The sequence below is a fragment of the Physella acuta genome, unplaced genomic scaffold (genome assembly GCF_028476545.2).
Source record: "Physella acuta isolate Inbredline_101_S28 unplaced genomic scaffold, ASM2847654v3 ptg001550l, whole genome shotgun sequence".
In the NCBI taxonomy this organism is placed as follows: Eukaryota; Metazoa; Mollusca; class Gastropoda; family Physidae; genus Physella; species Physella acuta.
Window position 1 is genome coordinate 274,983 of NW_026733065.1, and position 13,132 is coordinate 288,114.

The 13,132-nt window shown below is 42.3% G+C and overlaps 1 protein-coding gene across 1 annotated transcript in view; it reads right to left on the reverse strand.

The window, feature by feature from the left end:
- Positions 1 to 13,132, reverse strand: part of LOC131928797 (inactive phospholipase C-like protein 2) — a 98,883-nt gene that overhangs the window by 40,050 nt on the left and 45,701 nt on the right. Inside the window, exons 5-6 of the mRNA XM_059284925.1 lie at positions 9,792 to 9,904; positions 6,142 to 6,208 (exon numbers count right to left, since the gene is read on the reverse strand). Of these exons, the coding sequence (XP_059140908.1) occupies positions 6,142 to 6,208; positions 9,792 to 9,904 (180 nt within the window). The remainder of the gene's footprint in view (positions 1 to 6,141; positions 6,209 to 9,791; positions 9,905 to 13,132) is intronic.

Sequence of the window (13,132 nt, forward strand, 5' to 3'; positions counted from 1 at the left end):
CGAAAGTCTTGAGTTCGAATCCGAGGCTCGAATCTGTGGGACGCCCCTGAGTCCGCCCAGCTTAGATGGGTACCTAACGTAAAATGCTGATCATACTATCCCCTCGTATGTTGAAACATTGAAATAATTGAACTCTACTTCAGCTGCCCAGCTTGTCTTGTGTCAGATAAACGGGGGGGGGGGTGGAAGATGATGCTAAAATCACAGGAATATTGCTGATGAACTGGTCTATTGCGGCTCCAGCTAAAGCTACCAGACCCAGACGTCCGGGGTTCTAATCCAAGCAGTGAAACGATCAACCCCACCAAATCGGAAATGAACAACGCCAGCTGAACCAATGGAATATCATTACTGGTTGACATTAGCATCGACAGTTTCAGAGAAAAACTCATTTTTTCTTTCTTTCTTTAGAAGAATGTTTCCATTCGGCTCGAAGTTCCATCGTTCCCGAGCGATCATTTCTAGAAGCGGCTGATCTCTGTGGCGGATCAATCTACAGTGCCAGCGGTCTATCAACCCTCGCCAAATCTCGCTCATCCCCGCGGATTTTTTAGAGATGTGAAATGGGAATGTGCCGCTTTAGCTGGGGAGATTTGCTTGGAGGAGAGGGTACGGTCGTATAGTGAACATAGGAGACACGTCAGGACATTTGTTCCTGGTGCCATCTTGCGTACATAGGGGAAAGGCCAAAACATTGGTTTCTATTGCCATTTGGCGAACATAGGGGATAGGTCAAAATATTAGTTTTTGGTGCCATTTAGCGAACATAGGGGAAATGTCAAAACATTGGTTTCTATTGACATTAAAAGGACATAAAACATTAATTAGAAAATTGTACAACAAACACTAAAATCAAGTTTTCGGGAGATCTACTGTCCCTCCCTCTCTCTTTCTCCCATACATACTTATTGGTGATCACCTGTTGAAGATTACTTACAATCGTGACATGGTCTATGAAAGATAGGCTTGCGACACAAAAACTTATTTCTGTAAACATTTTATTATCTAAGATGTCACAGACAAAAATAGTACCCGAATCCCGGAAGCAAAGCGGCTGCATCAAAGTATTCTCGTATAAGCTGCCTGTTGCCTGTAATACGCTTACACAGACACAGGCATCACAGAGGGGAGAGGGTGGGGTGGAGGTCTATTTCTGTACTGGTTAATACTCCCGGGGGATGCAGGAACATAATCGGTTTACCCCGGGACTAAATACACCTGAGCACACAATGGCCGGTCACTCACCTCGTTATCTCACTGGCCAGACCCATACGGTACTTCAAGTACAGCAGTAATGTGGCAGTAGGAGAGATCTGATAGTGTCATGGGCAAGACCTGACAGTAGGCAAGCTGACATTAGGCAAGACCTGACAGTAGGCAGCTGACATTAGGCAAGGCCTGACAGTAGGCAAGACCTGACAGTAGGCAAGACCTGACAGTAGGCAGCTGACATTAGGCAAGACCTGACAGTAGGCAGCTGACATTAGGCAAGGCCTGACAGTAGGCAAGACCTGACAGTAGGCAGCTGACATTAGGCAAGACCTGACAGTAGGCAGCTGACATTAGGCAAGGCCTGACAGTAGGCAGCTGACATTAGGCAAGACCTGACAGTAGGAAATACCTGACAGTAGGAAATACCTGACAGTAGGAAATACCTGACAGTAGGCAAGACCTGACAGTAGGCAAGACCTGACAGTAGGCAAGACCTGACAGTAGGCAAGACCTGACAGTAGGCAGCTGACATTAGGCAAGACCAGACAGTAGGCAAGACCTGACAGTAGGCAATACCTGACAGTAGGCAATACCTGACAGTAGGAAATACCTGACAGTAGGCAAGACCTGACAGTAGGAAATACCTGACAGTAGGCAAGACCTGACAGTAGGCAGCTGACATTAGGCAAGACCTGATAGTAGGCAATACCTGACAGTAGGAAATACCTGACAGTAGGCAAGACCTGACAGTAGGCAGCTGACATTAGGCAAGACCTGACATTAGGCAATACCTGACAGTAGGAAATACCTGACAGTAGGCAAGACCTGACAGTAGGCAGCTGACATTAGGCAAGACCTGACAGTAGGCAAGACCTGACAGTAGGAAATACCTGACAGTAGGCAAGACCTGACAGTAGGAAATACCTGACAGTAGGAAATACCTGACAGTAGGAAATACCTGACAGTAGGCAATACCTGACAGTAGGCAATACCTGACAGTAGGAAATACCTGACAGTAGGAAATACCTGACAGTAGGCAATACCTGACAGTAGGAAATACCTGACAGTAGGCAATACCTGACAGTAGGAAATACCTGACAGCAGGAAATACCTGACAGTAGGCAATACATGAGAGTAGGAAATACCTGACAGTAGGAAATACCTGACAGTAGGCAATACATGACAGTAGGAAATACCTGACAGTAGGCAATACCTGACAGTAGGAAATACCTGACAGTAGGAAATACCTGACAGTAGGCAATACCTGACAGTAGGAAATATCTGACAGTAGGAAATACCTGACAGTAGGAAATACCTGACAGTAGGCAATACATGAGAGTAGGAAATACCTGACAGTAGGAAATACCTGACAGTAGGAAATACCTGACAGTAGGCAAGACCTGACAGTAGGCAGCTGACATTAGGCAAGACCTGAAAGTAGGAAATACCTGACAGTAGGAAATACCTGACAGTAGGAAATACCTGACAGTAGGCAATACATGAGAGTAGGAAATACCTGACAGTAGGAAATACCTGACAGTAGGCAATACATGAGAGTAGGAAATACCTGACAGTAGGAAATACCTGACAGTAGGAAATACCTGACAGTAGGAAATACCTGACAGTAGGCAATACATGACAGTAAGAAATACCTGACAGTAGGAAATACCTGACAGTAGGAAATACCTGACAGTAGGAAATACCTGACAGTAGGCAATACCTGACAGTAGGAAATATCTGACAGTAGGAAATACCTGACAGTAGGAAATACCTGACAGTAGGCAATACATGAGAGTAGGAAATACCTGACAGTAGGCAATACATGAGAGTAGGAAATACCTGACAGTAGGAAATACCTGACAGTAGGCAATACCTGACAGTAGGAAATACCTGACAGTAGGCAATACCTGACAGCAGGAAATACCTGACAGTAGGAAATACCTGACAGTAGGCAATACATGAGAGTAGGAAATACCTGACAGTAGGCAATACCTGACAGTAGGAAATACCTGACAGTAGGCAATACCTGACAGTAGGAAATACCTGACAGTAGGCAATACGTGACAGTAGGAAATACCTGACAGTAGGCAATACCTGACAGTAGGCAATACCTGACAGTAGGAAATACCTGACAGTAGGAAATACCTGACAGTAGGCAATACATGAGAGTAGGAAATACCTGACAGTAGGCAATACATGAGAGTAGGAAATACCTGACAGTAGGAAATACCTGACAGTAGGCAATACCTGACAGTAGGAAATACCTGACAGTAGGAAATACCTGACAGTAGGCAATACCTGACAGTAGGAAATACCTGACAGTAGGAAATACCTGACAGTAGGCAATACATGAGAGTAGGAAATATCTGACAGTAGGCAATACCTGACAGTAGGAAATACCTGACAGTAGGCAATACCTGACAGTAGGAAATACCTGACAGTAGGCAATACGTGACAGTAGGAAATACCTGACAGTAGGCAATACCTGACAGTAGGAAATACCTGACAGTAGGAAATACCTGACAGTAGGCAATACCTGACAGTAGGAAATACCTGACAGTAGGCAATACATGCCAGTGCTATAGGAAATACCTGACAGGGCTGTAGGCAATAGCTGACAGTAGGCAAGACCTGACAGTGCTATAGGCAAGACCTGAGAGTGCTATAGGCAAGACCTGACAGTGCTATAGGCAAGACCTGAGAGTGCTATAGGCAAGACCTGACAGTGCTATAGGCAAGACCTGAGAGTGCTATAGGCAAGACCTGAGAGTGCTATAGGCAAGACCTGACAGTGCTATAGGCAAGACCTGAGAGTGCTATAGGCAAGACCTGAGAGTGCTATAGGCAAGACCTGACAGTGCTATAGGAAAGACCTGAGAGTGCTATAGGCAAGACCTGACAGTGCTAGAGGAAAGACCTCAAAGTGCTGTAGGCAAGAACTGACAGTGCTGTAGGAAAAAGCTGACAGTAGGCAAGACCAGACAGTGCTGACGGCACTGTAGACTTTACACTTGAAGTTTTGACTTGAGACTTTCCTCAAATATGTTAGTATCACCAGAACAGCCTGCCGTAAATACACTATACGACACAACAAACAATGTATAACACTCTCAGTAACAAGCTACACCGTCTGTGACTTAACTGGCATACAGTTTCTCTTTATACACCCGGCTATAATCGACGTAGAGAGATTCTCTTTAGAGGAAACCGACTCTCGGAGATTAGAGGATACAGAGAGTTAATTCTAATCAGCTTTTGCGTTTTACGACGATACATTCAGAAAATCCTACACATCAAACATTCCTAACATCAATCATGCATTTTAAATATCACACAAACGTTAATAAACAAAGCGGGTTTTGATCAAGCTAAAAACATAATGGCGGAGTAAATTTGCATCGCAAACACACCAGGGGTTCTTAAGTTATTCTAATGTAGCACAAAGACAACAAAGAACATTAGATGAATGGAACATGTTACAATACGACGGGGATTAGAACGTGGCCAATACACGTCATTTAGGACATCAGGACAGCTATATGATACAATATAAAGGTTGTAGGACAATAGCAGAAACAATGTAGTAGGACTCAGGACATCCGTATGCTAATAATAATATGCGAACATAATTATACAAAATATCGCGAACAGAATGATACAACTTATCGCGATTAGAATGATACAACTTATCGCGATTAGAATGATACAAGTTATCGCGATTAGAATGATACAAGTTATCGCAAACAATGGTACAATTTATCGCGATCAGAATGATACAACTTTCGCGAACACAGTGATACAACTTATCACACACAGAATGATACAAATTATCGCGATTAGAATGATACAGCTTTCGCGAACACAGTGATATAATTGATCGCAAACAATGATACAATTTATCGCGATCAACATTGGGGCTTTTATACTTCAATATGTTTCGTGAAATCCACAAGATATACAGTAAAGATAAAAGATATGTCAAATAAAATATTTAAACCATTCGTTTGGTAGTAAATTAATTTAAACCATCTCCAAATATATCCCATTTAAAAAAATACAATTTTATTATGTACAAACTAAAAACCAGAAAAGGAAAATTTATCCAAATATTTAAATCGTCCTTTTTTTCCTGATTTAGGTGGCGGTCTGACAATTTAGCACGTGATTTGTTATGCATGTTTATTTTTTTTTTCCTAACCGCGTATGCACTCTTCCTAACACGACAAACATCTTTACATACATATATAAAAGAAAAATAAACTCAGATGTCTTGCCGTTGGGAAAGTTTTCCCCGATCATCAGATGCTAATCATGCAGCTTGACAGATTGGCCTTCTGAGCCCCCCCCCTCCCTCCAACCCCCATGTCTTGTTTTAAACATATACATGAGGGGGGCGGGGGTCCAGGGTGTGGGGTGGAGGAGGGAGGGGGTCCAAGGTGTGGGGTAGTAGGGGAGAGTTAAAAATAATTTTCAAGACTGAATTTTCGCGTGTCTATTTTGTAACATTTTCGTACGAGGTTATCGGTCCTGAGGCGACATTGAAATGACAGGAAAGAGAAGGGGGGTTGGGGGGGGGATTATAGAATAGATAAAGCCGGATGGAAGAAGTGTAGAAGGGGGGTAGTTTGGAGATCTTTAAGTGGGACCGATATGAAACAAGGATGTCGTGTGTAACAACTGGAAGGGCAAGGGGTCCACGCAGATACGGCATGAGTATACAACAAGAGAGTATGGGAGAGGTTGCTGAATGTATCGCAGGAGTTAGTTGTACAACTAGTTGTATCACCATCTATGTAGTTGTAAGGTTTATGTTGATACTGGAAGAGCTCGGGCTAGCGTTAATGTAAGGGTTAGCGGTAGGTACATGTTAGGTTCTGGGTTGAAAGCTCGTTAAAGGTACGTCTAACCAACAGGAACACAGCTACTCACCCCTTGCTCCGCTTCTAAAAATAGTAACAAATCATCCGTTGACATAAAGTCAGCATTGCTTGCATATCTGAAATGTAGAAGTGTGTGTTTCTATATCTCTATCTGTATCTCTATCTATGTCTCTTTCTGTCTGTCTGTGTCAGTCCGTCCGTCTGTCTGTCTGTCTGTCTGTCTGTCTGTCTGTCTGTCTATCTGTCTGTCTATCTATCTATCTATCTATCTATCTATCTATCTATCTATCTATCTATCTATCTATCTATCTATCTATCTATCTATCTATCTATCTATCTATCTATCTATCTATCTATCTATCTATCTATCTATCTATCTATCTATCTATCTATCTATCTATCTATCTATCTATCTATCTATCTATCTATCTATCTATCTATCTATCTATCTATCTATCTATCTATCTATCTATCTATCTATCTATCTATCTAACTGTCTGTCTGTCTGTCTGTCTGTCTGTCTGTCTGTCTTTCTCCCTGTCTCTCTCCCTGTCTCTCTCTTTATATATATATATATATATATATATATATATATATATATATATATATATATATATATATATATATATATATATACACGAAACACTTTATAAAGGGCAGACAGCTAATGTCTAAAACAGACAGTGACATGAACGCTACAATGTATCACACACTGACAACATAACAGAAGGCTTTTATTTGGCTTTTAGGCTGTTTGATTTCTGCATTAAGGGGGAGTCTGTGCAGGATTTCGTTTTGTCATCTGAGACGTTTTACATCGTCGATTCATTTGACAGCGGTAAAAAAAAATTGTCTTGTTCCGACATCAACAGAGGGGTTGGGGGTGGGGGTATGTAATGAAGAGATGAAGCAAAAAGAAACGGTTTGAATACTGGCATGTAAACATCATACAAAATACACTGCAGTGATATACGTCGTCAGAATCTAGAGATTTTTTACTTTAAAAATCTAAGTTGTTTCACGTTATCTAGCTAGAAAATAGATCGAAATATACGTCTAGTGTTATGTATTGAAGCCAGACCTTTTCTTCTTTAAAAATGTGTAGTGGTCTTATTGCTATGTAGTTCGAAAAATTGTCGATTTTTGTGCAATACTTCATTAAAATATCAATACTTCTACTTTAAAATATACGCAAAGAGTCTTTAACTAGCAGCAAAACTAGATCGTATACAGTAGAACACTTCATCAAAGTCTAGACCTTTACTTCTTTAAAATATGCGTAGTGGTTCTTTGATATACAGCTATAAATAGATCTTATAATAAAACCTTACGGCAAAGGAAAAAAAAAAGCCGTTTCCGGAAACGCACCATCCGATTGCCTCTCCCGCTATTTATAATAATCTCCTAATTGGGCGCGGACGTGGTACCGGACGGCAAAGAGATCCGGAAGTCGGAGATGACCACTGAAGCTCGCTGGTCAGTTGTAATTGCAAATAAATACCGGAGCTCAAAGGGAATGTCAGGGCACATTATTTGTGTCTGGGATTCTGGGGAGGGACTTCATCGGGGGCGGGCTGCAAGTAGGCCGGGGTTTGGTGGGGGGGGGGAGGGACTTCATCAGGGGCGGAGTTTTGGGGTGGGACTTCATCAGGGGCGGGCTGCAAGTAGGCCGGGGTTTGGTGGGGGGGGGAGGGACTTCATCAGGGGCGGAGTTTTGGGGTGGGACTTCATCAGGGGCGGGCTGCAAGTAGGCCGGGGTTTGGTGGGGGGGGGGGGGGGAGGGACTTCATCAGGGGCGGAGTTTTGGGGTGGGACTTCATCAGGGGCGGGCTGCAAGTAGGCCGGGGTTTGAGGGGGGGGGGGAGGGACTTCATTAGGGGCGGAGTTTTGGGGAGGGACTTCATCAGGGGCGGGCTGCAGGTAGGTCGGGGTTTGGGGGGGGGAGGGACTTCATCAGGGGCGGGCTGCAGGTAGGTCGGGGTTTGGTGGGGGGGAGGGACTTCATTAGGGGCGGAGTTTTGGGGAGGGACTTCATCGGGGGCGGGCTGCAGGTAGGTCGGGGTTCGGGGGGGGGGGACTTCATCAGGGGCGGGCTGCAGGTAGGTCGGGGTTTGGTGGGGGGGGGGGAGGGACTTCATTAGGGGCGGAGTTTTAGGGAGGGACTTCATCGCGGGCGGGCTTCAAGTAGGCCGTGGTTTCGGGGGGGGGGGACTTCATCGGGGGCGGGCTGCAAGTAGGTCGGGGTTTGGGGGGGGGACTTCATCACGGGCGGGCTGCAAGTAGGTCGGGGTTTGAGGGGGGGGGGGGGACTTCATCAGGGGAGGGACTTCATCAAGGCGGGCTGCAAGTAGGCCGGGGTTTTGGGGGGGGGGCGACTTCATCAGGGCCGGGGTTTTGGGGGGGGGGACTTCATCAGGGGCGGGCTGCAAGTAGGTCGGGGTTTGAGGGGGGGGGGACTTCATCAGGGGAGGGACTTCATCAGGGCGGGCTGCAAGTAGGCCGGGGTTTTGGGGGGGGGGGGCGACTTCATCAGGGCCGGGGTTTTGGGGGGGGGGACTTCATCAGGGGCGGGCTGCAAGTAGGTCGGGGTTTGAGGGGGGGGGACTTCATCAGGGGAGGGACTTCATCAGGGCGGGCTGCAAGTAGGCCGGGGTTTTGGGGGGGGGGGGGGCGACTTCATCAGGGCCGGGGTTTGGTGGGGGGGGGGGCTTCATCAGGGGCGGACTGCAAGTAGGCCGGGATTTTTTTTTTGGGGGGGGGGGGAGCGACTTCATCAGGGCCGGGGTTTTGGGGAGAGACTTCATCACGGGCGGGCTGCAAGTAGGTCGGGGTTTTGATCACAGTGGGTCAAACCAACCCTACCATAGTTTGAGTTCATTTGTTTCATAGCGTTATGTAAGGCGTATCGTTTGGATGAACTGAAGGGATGCGCTAACACTTGTACATAACGAAAAGAAATTTAAAAAAAAAATCTTTTGAAAAATTCGCTGCCGTTGGATCTAACAAATCTGAAACATGACATCCCATAGATTTTTGGCAAACGTTATCTTAGCTGTCGACAGAAATGCTGAGCGTGGGGTCTACACATTTCATCGCAGGGAAAGAATATCGTGTTATTCTTTAAAATAATGTATAAATATTATTCGACTCTTATTCTTTTTCCCTTCTTAATTTGTAGTATTGGACGGGATTTCCTCCAACACAATTAAGTATTACGTGTTGTGCACCATATAAGCCGATAACTCCGATTTCATTTTGCTTTTCTGTTTAATTTTGCTACCATAACCTTTGTCCATTCAAGACAAAACTACAACACAACAGACTTTGGCGATTTCTCTTCTTGATGAGTATGGTGATGTATGCCAGTCTAGCAAGTATGGTGTTGTATGTTAGTCTAGCGAGTGTGGTGCTGTATGTCAGCCTAGCAAGAATGGTGTTGTATGTCGGTCTAGCGAGTGTGGTGGTGTATGTCAGTCTAGCGAGTGTGTATGTCAGTCTATCAAGTGTGATGTTGTATGCCAGTCTAGCGAATGTGGTGTTGTATGCTTGTCTAGCAAGTGTGGTGTTGTATGTCAGTCTAGCGAGTGTAATGCTGAATGCCAGTCTAGCTAACACCTCACGTTGAGGCAGATTTCAGGCCGCTAAAGGCGATCAGTTCAGAAATTGGCAGAGTAAATCATAGGCAGATCGATGACTTACCTGACAAGGAGGAAATAAATCTCTGGCCGGGTAGAGATTTCTTTAAACAGGGAGATAAACTCCTCGCTGCTTAGCCTCCCCTTTCTCCCGTCTCCTCTCTTCAGCTCCAGCTCCTGGGGAGGGGAAGACAAATATGGCGTTATGGCAGGGACATTTGGAATTAAGAGGTAGGGCAGGGAGATTTGGAATTAAGAAGTAGGGCAGGGACATTTGTAATTAAGAGGTAGGGCATGGACATTTGGAATTAAGAGGTAGGGCATGGACATTTGGAATTAAGAGGTAGGGTATGGACATTTGGTTACAATATGGACATTTGGTTACAACATGGGCATTTGGGATTAAGAGGTAGGGCATGGACATTTGGAATTAAGAGGTAGGGCATGGACATTTGGAATTAAGAGGTAGGGTATGGACATTTGGTTACAATATGGACATTTGGTTACAACATGGACATTTGGAATTAAGAGGTAGGGCATGGACATTTGGAATTAAGAGGTAGGGTATGGGCATTTGGAATTAAGAGGTAGGGCATGGACATTTGGAATTACGAGGTAGGGTATGGACATTTGGTTACAATATGGACATTTGGTTACAGCATGGACATTTGGAATTACGGGGTAGGCTATGGGCATTTGGTTACAACATGGACATTTGGAATTACGGGGTAGGCTATGGGCATTTGGTTACAACATTGACATTTGGAATTACGAGGTAGGGTATGGACATTTGGTTACAATATGGACGATTGGTTACACCATGGACATATTATTATGTATATGTAACGTTAGGAAAGGGACATTTTGATGCAACATGGTCATTTGGTTACAATATAGACAATTGGTTTAAACATGGACATTTTGACCACAGACGTTACAACATGGACATTTCTATTTAAGATGTTACAAATTGGACATGCAAATCTAAGACACTACAACATGAATATTTGGATCTTACACCTAACAACATGAATACTTCGACCTTAGACATTACAAAACAAGCAGTTGAAAAAAAAGGACATTACAACATACGTACAATAACTCAAACCAAAATTGATAGAAACTGGAATTTAATTAAGTCTTTAAAAAAGGACATTTGAACCTAATTGTGAAATTGACTATGGACATTTGAATCCGGCTTAGATATTATAATACTAGCTGCATCCCGTGCTCCGCCACGGTAAATCTTTTTTAAATGTACGAACTTGGGAACAGAACAAAACTAAACACAACACAAACGAACGCAAAAAAAAAAAAAAAAAAAAAAAAACTAAAAAACAAACACAACACTCATAACATAAACACAATTTAAATGCAATCATACAGGCATATTGCTCACAGTCTAGCCCGTAGCGCCAAATCGCGCCCTTTCCGGTGTTTTGCACCCCCCTCAAACTTTTGATTTGCACCCCTTCCCCCCCCCCCCTGCCCTAAAACTTTCGATTTCCACCCACCCCCCCCTCGCAAATTTTTTCCAACCCACTTTGGCGCCCCCTAAGGTCGGCACCCGGGGACATATGCCCTCCCCTCGCTACGCCTCTCCTATAAAACCCCTAGCTTGTCCTCAAACCGAAAGATAGAATAATAATTAGTAAACAGTATAAATAATAGGCAGTATTTAAAATATCCGTGTTTTACCTACAATATTTCACTTTATCCATTCACGCATTTTTTTTCCAGTACTTTAAATTTTAAAAATTTACAATAGAGTTTCATAACTAAAACGTGATGACGCGTCTATAATAGTGCTGAATAGTTGATTAAAAATTATAAGTAATAAACAGAAGGGCCTACATTCAGTGAATAAAATAAATAAAAGATTGCCTTTTATCAATCCATGCTAATTATAATTTTCTAACAATAATTTCCTCTTACACATCCCCATAATTTGCATTCACATTTTGCTAATTATATTATTGCAACACTAATTCCTTCTATGACGAACGTATATTTGCATTCACATTTTTTATTAGCGTGAGTTTAATGTATTTTTTAAATTACCTCCATTGTCAAAGTTAGAAAAGAGTTAAATTAATTTGATTTTTTCTACCGTACTGTTATTATGTTATTAAAATGTATCCACTTTTTCTAGGAATATAAACGAAAATGATATTGGACATTGATCCTTTTAATATGTTTTAGCAATGTGCGTGTATTTAATATTTTCTTTAAGTTATGCAAAAGAGTAAACACAGTGGCAATTATAAAATAGCTCTATGTCGCTATATAAACAAACCCTACTCTATTACTTATAATAAGACACTGCGGTGCACTGAAAAGCACAGTATGGTGCGAATGTTTACTTTTATAGTCCCAAAATCTATAGCGATGACGGACGGAAGGAAGGAAGGAAGGACAGACACAGCCCGCTTATATTATAGATAGATAATTAATTCTCAGGCACTGAAAGATAGTCATGCTAATTAATCTACTTAATTAAGAAATATGAGAGAGTGGAAAATAATCTGTTCTTTTCCTATATGCTTATATGGCTGTGTAATAAGCCTTCGCAATACGTCTTTAAAAAAAAAAGTTTTTTGGAATTATTCGATTTTTCCCCCCTCCAGTTTTCTATGTTACCCAAAACTAAGGTGATAAATTAAACCCTATCGTCTGCCTCCCCCCCCCAACCCTTATCAAACATCAGTACATAGCCTAGGGGTATGTGAAATCGTTAAAAAAAAACAACTAACCCATACACCTTTTTTTCTACCGAACTTCTCACATTAATATTGAGTTAGACGTACAGTTGATTGGTAAAATGGGCAATGAGAAAAAAAAACAATTAAAATAAAAGCCACTGATCTAAAACTCTGTCAGCAAATAAAAGTTAACTTTCTCTCAATAACTTGGTCAACAAATAAAAGTCAACTTTCTCTCAATAATTTGGTAAACAAAAAAAAGTCATTTTTTTCTCAATTACTTAGTCAACAAATAAAAGTTAACTTTCTCTCAATAACTTGGTCAACAAATAAAAGTCAACTTTCTCTCAATAATTTGGTAAACAAAAAAAAAGTCATTTTTTTCTCAATTACTTAGTCAACAAATAAAAGTTAACTTTCTCTCAATAACTTGGTCAACAAATAAAAGTCAACTTTCTCTCAATAATTTGGTAAACAAAAAAAAAGTCATTTTTTTCTCAATTACTTAGTCAACAAATAAAAGTTAACTTTCTCTCAATAACTTAGTCAACATATCTTCGCTAATTCGACATTTTGCAGCGTGAAATATTTCCGACTGTTTTGTATTGTTGTGTATGTGAAAGGAGTGTTACAACTCAAAACAAAAACAAAAAACAAAACAAGTTACGTAATAACATTGAGCTATACACTATCATTTCTAAAC